This window comes from Meleagris gallopavo, chromosome 14 (genome assembly GCF_000146605.3).
Source record: "Meleagris gallopavo isolate NT-WF06-2002-E0010 breed Aviagen turkey brand Nicholas breeding stock chromosome 14, Turkey_5.1, whole genome shotgun sequence".
Taxonomy (NCBI): Eukaryota; Metazoa; Chordata; class Aves; order Galliformes; family Phasianidae; genus Meleagris; species Meleagris gallopavo.
Window position 1 is genome coordinate 5,870,053 of NC_015024.2, and position 9,766 is coordinate 5,879,818.

Here is a 9,766-nt window from a genome sequence, read left to right on the forward strand (position 1 = left end):
GTAGCTTGCCAGCTTAGGCCTGGCAATGACATTTTAATCCTCTGTACCCACCAACGCCACCAGCTTGTTTAGCCAGACCAAGAGGCTACAGCTCTGGTCATTATATTCGTTGCTCTTCACAATAAAACATTTGTACTCAAGCTGTCAGTAAATGTTTCTATTTAACTAGTGATTTAGTGTCCTGGATTATGCTGAAAATACTTTGAACTGATGGTTTTCTTAAAAGGCCAAACCGCTTTTTACATTGCATCCAATATTGCTTTGAATACACTGAGAAGACTTATCCAGCACTGAATGTTTCTGCAGTCCCTAATGTTAGGAACAAATTCAGAGAATGAAAAATTGCTTTGAAGGTTCTCAAAAGTTCTCACATTTGAAGGAAGAAGTCGATTTTATTATCCTTCCTTAGGATTAGCAGTACCCCTAATACCAATGGATTTCCCTGTTCAAAAGCAAGGAAAATAAGTCCCTTAGCAAGTATTGGCTTGCTTCTCAGGATATGTTTTCCAGGTGATTTGTGGATTTTTCAGTGTGCTTTCCATTAATCTTAGGATGAGTGCTGTGCAAGTTCCTAGTCAGCACTTGGAATATCTTCCCATTATTTTTTAAAGTATAGAATTCTTTGTAAGTAGAGCTGTACTAGCAGGTACTGGTTTTTGCTAGTTGTGTACAAAAACATTAATTCTCAGAAAATGCTCCCATGAATATATGTAAGATATATAGATTCTAGTATTCCTTTTTTTTTTTTTATTTCATTTTATGTGTTTTTATATGGCTGGGAAAAAAAAGGACAAATCAAATAGAGTAGCTAATTACAGTTTCTGGTATGTGGATTATAATAATTCACACGGATTTAAGCTGAAGGCTGTTGAAATGAGTGTGTCTTTCTGTTGAGCTTCCTGTGCTTTGTAGCCACTTCTCAAAGTTCTCTACAGCTCCGCGTGTTCATCACCAAGTGCTGCTGCAGTCTCCCAGCTCCAGTCCCCAGGAAGGTCCTTACAAAGTGTTGTTTGCCTTGGAGCTGCAGGGCTGCTCAGCAGACAGAAGTGAAATGTGCCCTGTAGGTACGTCAAATACAAGTAATTAAAAAAAAAACATAAAAACAAAAAAAACCAATGCAATGCATATTTAGGGAACAGCTAGTCCATGCAACATGCGTATTTTTAACACTGAATGATTTTAGAAAGGTAGTTTTAGTACCGATAAAATGTTGCTCTGAAAAGTTTGCATGCATAGCTGTAATGCCAAGCTCAATTTCAGCCGTAAAGACAGAAATAAGGTGATTACTTACACAAACTGCAACGCAGAACGCGTTTGAAGGCTGACATATAACAGTGCGCGCAGTCCATGAGCCTTTCCTTTATAGCTCTTGCTGTAACACTTTGCATGTAAATCAGCGGCTCGCTCGCGGCGCAGACCGCGCTGATGAGACCGCGGAACGCGGCCCGCTGCTCGCTGCTAACCCCGAGCGGTGGCGATGCGGGGCGCTGCGCTGTGCTGCCCTCTGGCGGGCCGGCCGTGCGCTGCAGGCTGTGGCGGGAAGGCGCCGGGGCTGCCCTGTGGTAATCCGTTCTGAAGCAGATTTCTCTAGAAAATGAGCTGCACGCGATTTTCTTCTTTTTACTGTTTCCAAAATCTCCTAAAGCAACCAAAGAAGTGTTAGCGTGCTTGTTTTCTTGCACTGAAATCAGTGTTGAATCCTCTCTGTGTTTCTCACCGTGCCTTTCTGTCCTTTTATTTAATGCTTCGTGTCTTGTCAGCTGCTCCTTGAGAAAGGAGCACTAGTGCTGTTTCTCTCAATAATGTTTTGTCTCCAGTAGTAGGACTTTGGAGCACATAATTGGTGTGAGAAGGAGGCGGCTCAAAACGCAGCATTAGCAGTGCAAAGTAGCAAACTTTACCTCTGCACATCACAGTGATTTCTGGTAGCAAGATGTGTCTCTATGAAAGAATCCCATGGAGGATCATAATAAGAATTTAAAAAGTTTAAATGTGATAACATCAATGGCAGATAAGTATGCACAAAAAGAAGCAAGAGCAAGTTTACAGTTATATCCTTCCATACTAATTTTGCTGCCTTCTGATCTTATATTCAGTTTTATTTCATAGCTAAGTGTAGGAATCAAGGAAAAAGAACGCGTACAAAAAAGAGATTTGAAGCATTCAGTGACAACATTTACCCACACAGAATAACAAAGCACCACCCAGCAGGGGTGAAAGTGAAGAAGTTGTTTCAAAGAGAAACCCTTAGAAACCACAAAAGCACTTTCCTGAGATGATACAGAGCTCCATGCTCCGATCCTTAGCTGTAGCTCACAGTCTATTCGCACCAGCTGAGCCTCTCACTTTCTGGTTAACTACAGAAAATCTTCCTAATGAGTACGCTGCAGATTTGTATTGACAGCATGGGTAAATATTGAGTGTTTGGAAAATGCAACTGTTGTAGTAATTGAGAGGTTCTTACTAATAAGTAATGTGTTCTCTAACTTCCATGCATTGTGTGTCAAGCGTAGCTGCTGAACTGCCGTAGCTGTGTGTCCCATTGGAAATCCTTATTTTCAGAAACGTTATAAAGAATGGAGAGAATTTTCTGCCCGCTTAAATTGGGACTCCATACCATCAGCAAAGGCAGAAATCTGAGCATGAAGGGCTGAGCGAGGTTCTAGAGGCATAAGAGTGAAAAGCATCTGCCATTTAAAGTGCTTTCAAAGAAATTCTGCAACTTCCTTGTATATTTGAATCAGATTTTTGTGGAAAACCTCAGTGTGTTTCCACTGAAGGTAGTACTTTATAACAGTAGTGCGTACTAAACGTTGTACTTTAAATCAATGGGTAGATGAGCTCGGGTTTCTTTTAAATATAATTACTTGCTCAATTGATCGATCGTGCAAGCAAAGCATCCCAGCTGCGTTGTTTAAATGTATGCATGTTGCTTATTTCTTTGGGTTGTGCTCGTGAAGTAACATGAATATTTGTGTTAACATTGGCTTGTAATAACAGCGGGCATAGTTCAAACAGCTGATGCTGTAGATCTGTTTGCACAACAGGATGTAAACGGGACTAATCTTGTTTAAGGTTGGTAATGTTTTGTTACTTTTGTCTTGGTCTCTTCTGGCGCTGCTGATTTTAGGGAGGGCCCTGGATCTTGCAGTGTAACCTTGATGGTGCTCTACACCTGCTTGCACTTAGGAAAAGAAACATTTGTTACTCTTATTTACGTAATTGCTTAAATTGCATTTTAATTTTAACAGCTTAAGTATGTTGGTGGAGAAAAATGTTTTCTGAATGAAAGTTTGATCCAGTGCCATAGGAGCTAGCACAAGTCTTTCCACTGACTTGAGATTCTCGTTTCGAGCATTTAATTTAAACAGTGCTGCTCTCAACCATAAGTGAGTAAAACACAAGCTTCTCATGGATAGAAAAATCTGAATAAAAATGTTTCAAATGTTGATGTTTAATTTAATATTTTAAGGAAAAAAAAATCTGAAAATGAAATCTTTCCATTTTACATTTTTCACGAAATTTAAAATATACAGAAGCTTGCACTTAGATTTTTGAAGACAATGTATCTGAGTGTTACAAAACTCAATTTCTTGCTAAAATGGAAATTGGATTAGATTCTGTTGGAGTAAGCTCAACAATTGCTTAACTTCTTTTGTGTTATTCTTCATTCCCATTAATAAGAATAACATGATACCTATACTCAGCAATTCCCATCACTGTGGGCTCTTAGATAAACATTAGGAAATATTAGTCTCAAAGTTAAAGGCTCCATTTAGCACATTGCCCAGCTATGTATTTTATATTTGCAAATAGGTCTGGCAGTCCAGCCTTTTTTGACCACTCATTACACTAATGCTCACAAGCTTTCATGGCAAATTCTTTACAGAGCTGAGCAGGTTCAGAATGTATCAGGGGGCCTTATCACCCAGAGTAAACATTCAAAGCATATTTCCCCTTTGCTGAAAGATTTACATTAGTTCCCTGTTAGACAATGTATCAATTACAGTGCTGTGTTTCCTCCATTTCATAGGTATGAGCTTCCCCTTTTCTGCTACCCCAATGCAAGCCTAAAGCGCAGCTGCTGCAAAAGTTGAGTTGCATGAGTTTAATAAAACTCTTTGAAATTATTCAGTTGGAATACTGGAAGTGTTAAATCACCCCTGTCTGTGCACGTAGAACTGTGATGCACTTGGTTGTGCCCAGCAGCACAGTATGCTGCACGGGTTACCAAAGACTTTTCCAGTGCTACTGTATAAACATCACTTAGCTGATCTGATAAGGCTTATCTCCTTGCCTGTCCCTGAGATACGCGATCCTCAGCTAATCTGAGTAATAATTCAGGTGACGTGCTTACTGATGAGCCAGCATGGAGGGAAGTTATGTTTTAGAGGCTGGATTTCTCAGAGGTTGAGATGGAGCCCATTGCCATGCTGTGGGTGTCAGCATCCCTTGCAGCTCTGGAACCAGGAGCCGGGGCTCTGCAAGCTGACATGTGAGTCGAGGTACTGCTGGCACAGGAATGTGCAGGAGGTTCCCACGTGGGAATGTGACAACAGGAATGAGGATGGATGTGTTTTGATCTCTGCATGGATGCTCTGCTTTATGTGTGAAGCAGCTTTGGATCAACATTAAGCAGAAGCTCTTTCTCAAACGCATAGCAGACAAATTCACATCTCCCAGCTGAATGCGCAGACATCGGTAATTTCTGGTGATGTTAGATAAAAATCACAGTTGTTGGTGCATGGGATCTTTTTCGGTTAGTTATGTAGGTGGGGAAAAAGAACTAAAATTCTAATTGACATAAACAAGTTTCTGTTTACAGAGCTTGCCGTCATGCTGTGCTCATATTCCCTATTTCCCAGGAAAGCTTTCCTTTTTGCCACACCTATTTATAAACTGCGACTTGATATTTTTTATTCAGAGAAGTTGTAACAGGAACCAGATTAATCTGAACATGGGAAAAATAAAACGCAATGAGGAATGAGAAAGCAGAGTAGGCTGGGGAAAAGCTCTCGTCCTAGAGAATGGAGAATTGTACATTGTGTTTAGTGTGGGTCTCAATTCTTTCCCCTTTTCAAAGACTGAATTTTGTCCTAAGTGACTACTGCAGATCTCCATTGTCTGTGTATATGCAAAGATTACTTCGTTTGGAATTCCTGTACTGTACATTTCTATTAAAGATGCTTAATAGATAAATGTTGTGTTCGGGCTATGGAGGTGTTAGCTGAAGTTCTGTGAAAAGTAAGTTTACAGGAAATCAAAAAAGATCATCATAGTGATCCTCTACTTATCAGTGTCTATGGCTCTGTTCAAGTTTACTTCCTGTGATTTTCATTAAGGACTCTAAAATAGATGCTTCTTATCACAACATAAATTCAAAGAACAAAGAAAGATAAATTGATGGAAGTCTTGGTGTAAGTTTGTTTGTTTGTTTGTTGCATGTTTTCCAGAGATGAAAATAAAGAAACAGATAATTACCTCGAGGTATAAAGGCTGTGCAAGCAGGTCATGTGAACCACAGGAGGCATAGCATAGGTCTGAACTTAAAAGTCAGAGCATTAAAGGTTCTGAGTGAGTCATTTACTGCAAGGTCATCTTTTTCTTCCTCAGAGAATATTCCAAGAACATTTTTTCTTTGAATGTGAAATACAAAATAGCTGTGAAAACTCAATTCTTCTCACCATGGGAAAACATAAGTTTTGGGGGCATCAGAACCTCCCCTGTAATGTACAACCCAAAGTGTTTTGGTTTAGTTTGTTTTGTCACTGTTACAATCAGCAATCCTTGTATTAAAGAGACAAAAAAGAACGCTTGTACAGCCAGACATTCCCACGTATCCATCTGTGCACCTGAGGCAGTTTGTAAAATAGGAATGAGGGAAAACCCATCAAGCAATTTCTTCCTGTGGCAGACTGTCTTGTCACTGCTGAGTGCTGTCGGCAGAATGAGAATGATGAGACACCAAACCCCAGGACAGAGCTGTGCTGAAGGGAGGAGACCTGATGTGCACGCAGCAGCTGCCACTCAAAGTCTTGGGAGTGTGTTGCCCAAAGTTTGTTTCCATGTAGGGTAATAATCCTGACCTTAAATGTATTCCAGCTATTAACTGAGTCTTTTAATTATTCAGCGAACTGAGAGTTCTGTGTTTTGGAGGTTTTTGTTTGTAGGGCTTTTATAATTCTTGTTCACCGTACTGAGCAAAAGTCTAAGTGAAACTCGGTCATATTTTAAGCAGCGACTGTTTAAAATTCCACTCAACGATTGACTCCTGATGTGATATTTTTGCTCTGAAATTCCACAATTTAACTACTTACTGCACTTTATCAAGTAAATGCTCACTGGACGCTTCACACCTAATCATTTTGATCTACCTTAATCAAGATTTCTTGTAATCTGTCCAACTCTTTGGCAAATGCAACAGCCAGCTATACTAATATGTTAACGTCTATAGCTCTGTTATATGTAATGCTTAGTTTAGGATCTTCAAGAGAAATGCAAGAATTGTCTGCCTTCTGTCAGGATTTCAACTCCACTGGCTTCATTGAGGTTCTCAGGCCAGGGTGAAATAACAAAATTTGTGCAGAGGTGAGGAGTGGTGTAAGACAAACCGTCACTTGTACAGAGATGAATGACGGAATGCTTCCCTATGAAGTATTCATATGGGGAAGAAATACGTCCAATTTGCTCTCATGTTTGTCCAGAAAAACCATAAAGAATTCACTTCTATGGGGATTTTGTTAACTTTGTGAAGTCTAGAGGTATCTCAGAACCAGTTTGTATGTATATGTAAACATAAAGGCTAAAACAGAAGGGAACTGTGTGGTTACAAAGCAGGAGACTCAATTAATGTTCACTCAGCTCATCACAGAAACCTTTGTGTGCCCAGGTGTATGTACTTGCAAAAAGTTTTGCTTTTCATAACTTATTTCTTAAATATTTCTGCTTTATTAGCTATGTGCAGCACTGCAAGAGATCCCAGTTTGAGGTTTTTTTTTCTTCTCTTAAATGAGAGCAGGTGTTTCTATATGAAATTTTGGAGTAAATGTGAAGTATTTTCCAGTTTGCAAGTGAATGTTGTGACAGTGCTGCAGTATTTGCACATCAGGTGTGAATTCCATTCATGGAATCAGCCTCAGACTGGGGTTTAATTCATTCTTCACATAGATAGATATTTGTCACTTGAACATACGTCTTGTGATTATTTGGCTTCAGCTGAATGTGAGTCAATAGAACCACCACAAAGCATTTTTTTGATTATGAGAACGAGTGTGAAAATAAATAGCTCATGTGGCATCAGAACCTTGGGCTGAGAAGTAAAATATCTGATTTTAAAAGGAGACAGATGTTACCTTCACAAATACGCTTGTTCTTCCAACAAGCACAGATTGAAAGCAAAGTGAAGAGGGTATTTTCATTTATAGTATTTGTGGTGTTTATGTGGTCGGTGAATAATTGATCTGGTCTTTCAAAGACCATTGCAGAAATTAGAATCTTTCTTCCAGTGGAGATAAAAATGTCATTTAAAATGTCATTAAGTTAATGACAAGGAGAAGTAGGCTGATTTAAAGCCTTTCTAAACAATTGTTAGAATTGGGCAGAATTCTAGGGCAGATATCTTTACGAGGATAACATAATCAGTGTTCAATCCATATATGTGCACTCTTGTCAGGTGGCACACATTTAAAATTCCATTTGCAAAATGCATAGTATGTGGCATTGGACTCTCCTATACCATAAACACTTCTTACAGGCAATGGGAGATAGAGTATATTGCCTGCTTACACTTGATGTAACTGCAAATTAAGGTAAAGCAGAAACTTTGCCAGTGATACTTAGAAAGGAGAATGTTTTAGTTTTCTGCCTCCTGGTTTTGCAGCCAAACTGTACACTCTTAAAGCAGACGCTAGTATTTAGCAGCATTGCATGAGAGTGCTTTGTGTGCATGAAACAGAGCTCCTTCTAAATCCAGCCTGTCCGTTTCATTGCACGTAAGCGGTAGATAATACGGTTTTACTTAGGAATTGCTCTACAAGGATCTGTTCCTTCGTCACCGGTGATGAATGAGTGGAAATGATTTCAAGAGATATGAAAGAGTTATTTCATGTTTTACTCACTGTCTTACACATACATACACACACATACATATATACACACATTTGTTTTTACATGCTTTCTCAAAGAAAAGGTCTGCATGAAACACACAGTTACATTTGTGGAGTTTCATGTGTTTGTGCAAAGGTGCAGCCGTATAAAGAGATGCTTACATTCAGTCAGGTAGTGAACCTCTCTCTTCTTTCCAGCTCTGCCATTTTGTCCTCAGTGCAGTTATGTGCAGCTTGTGTTTGCAGTGTAAAACTCACGCCAAAAAACTGGCAGCTTTGCTCCTGCAGTTCCAGAGGCTGAAAATTTTTCCCATTAGCAGCAGAAGAGAACAATGCTGATACTTTCTCCATTGTGAATGCTGGGACAGACTTCAAAATGTAAATTTAGATTAAACAGTCAAAAACTTGTATAACTTGCTTATGTTGTCTGTCAGAGTATAAAGGAGAAATATATCTGTGCTTTAATATCTTTGAATGTAAATGCTTGGATCCAGAGATATATTTGGTCCAATGACTGCATAAATGAAAAATCGTGGAGGTGCAAGCTGCTCCTTTAATTCTTCATGTGACCCTTTCCTAAAACTCTTTATAGTACGTGTCAGCCAATAAAGAAGTAACGCAATACATTAGAGTAAAAGAATCTCATCAGTTCTTTGGGCTGGAGCTGTCTTGTGTTAGATTTCACAGGCTTTGGAGAAGTTTGCATTCTTATTACTGAAGATTTTGCATGCGATAAGCCAAATTTTACTTGTCTTGATCATGTAATCATCCCGCTGATTTCAGTTAGTCATTCCCCTTGATGAAGTCTAGCTTGTTTTTGGCACGTTGAAGATTTTTCTTCTTATTGAAAGCAGCAACCTTAATATGACACAGCAGTGCATTCCAGTTTGCAAAGGACAGGAAGAAATGGACGCAATAATACTTGGGTGTCTCAGCAATGCTATTAATAAGTGTTTTAAGATGTGAAAGTGGGAACTTGGAAACCGGACCACCACATACTCAAATATAGACATGGATTTAATACAGCTCATTTATAATTGCTGATTGCTCAGAGGCATCGCGGACAAAATCCTTAATGTAAGAGGAAAAAGTGTAGGCTGTCACTTTCAGTTCCAGACTTTAATTTCAATTGTATGAGCAGGAGCAGCTGCATGTTGCTATCAGGCGTATGAAGTTTTTAGTGCTAAAAAGGCAGCTGGACTGGAAATACCCCAGAAGTACATATCCATTTGTCTGGTTAACTTCAGCACTTAGACTATCAATCAGGTCAGCCTAAAGAAAAATGAATGACATCAGTCAAAACAATAGGATATCTCTGTGCAGTGATTAGCTCCGTGTAGTACAAAAACTTAAATAATTTGTTCTTTGAAAATGTGATGATTGATTGGCTTCCATTAGGCTTGGATTTTAAAACATTCCATGAACTCTCAGATAAAATGGCACTAAAATGTTATTGCAATAACCAAATAAATCATATTAGACCATAGTGTATATAAGTACTTTAAAACATTATAGATACTAGAACTCTGTGTATAATAAAAAGGTGAAGAATGTAATCCATGATTTTTTTTTTTTTATGCTCTCATCTCCCACCAGCATTATCCTGGGTTGTTTTCAGGGATAGTGTTCCTATAGATATGAATTTTTTTATTTAAATTATA

General features: G+C 38.9%; 1 protein-coding gene across 1 annotated transcript; it reads right to left on the reverse strand.

Moving 5' to 3' along the window:
• Positions 1 to 742: 742 nt before the first annotated feature.
• LOC116217158 lies at positions 743 to 8,456 on the reverse strand. The gene is made up of 3 exons (XM_031555506.1): positions 8,364 to 8,456; positions 1,292 to 1,781; positions 743 to 1,058 (listed from the first exon to the last, which is right to left on the reverse strand). Exons 1-3 carry the CDS (start codon positions 8,454 to 8,456, stop codon positions 997 to 999), a joined length of 645 nt encoding a protein of 214 aa, XP_031411366.1. The 3' UTR covers positions 743 to 996.
• Between the last annotated feature and the right edge of the window lie 1,310 nt (positions 8,457 to 9,766).

Excerpts from the sequence above, each read along its gene's own strand:
- LOC116217158 (XM_031555506.1), bottom strand. The coding sequence starts at position 8,456 with ATGGAGAAAGTATCAGCATTGTTCTCTTCTGCTGCTAATGGGAAAAAT. Across the intron at positions 1,782-8,363 it reads AAAGCTGCCAGTTTTTTGGC|TGCTCCTTTCTCAAGGAGCA; the intron begins GTGAGTTTTACA and ends AAACAGCACTAG. Across the intron at positions 1,059-1,291 it reads CGTTCTGCGTTGCAGTTTGT|GGCACATTTCACTTCTGTCT; the intron begins GTAAGTAATCAC and ends ACGTACCTACAG.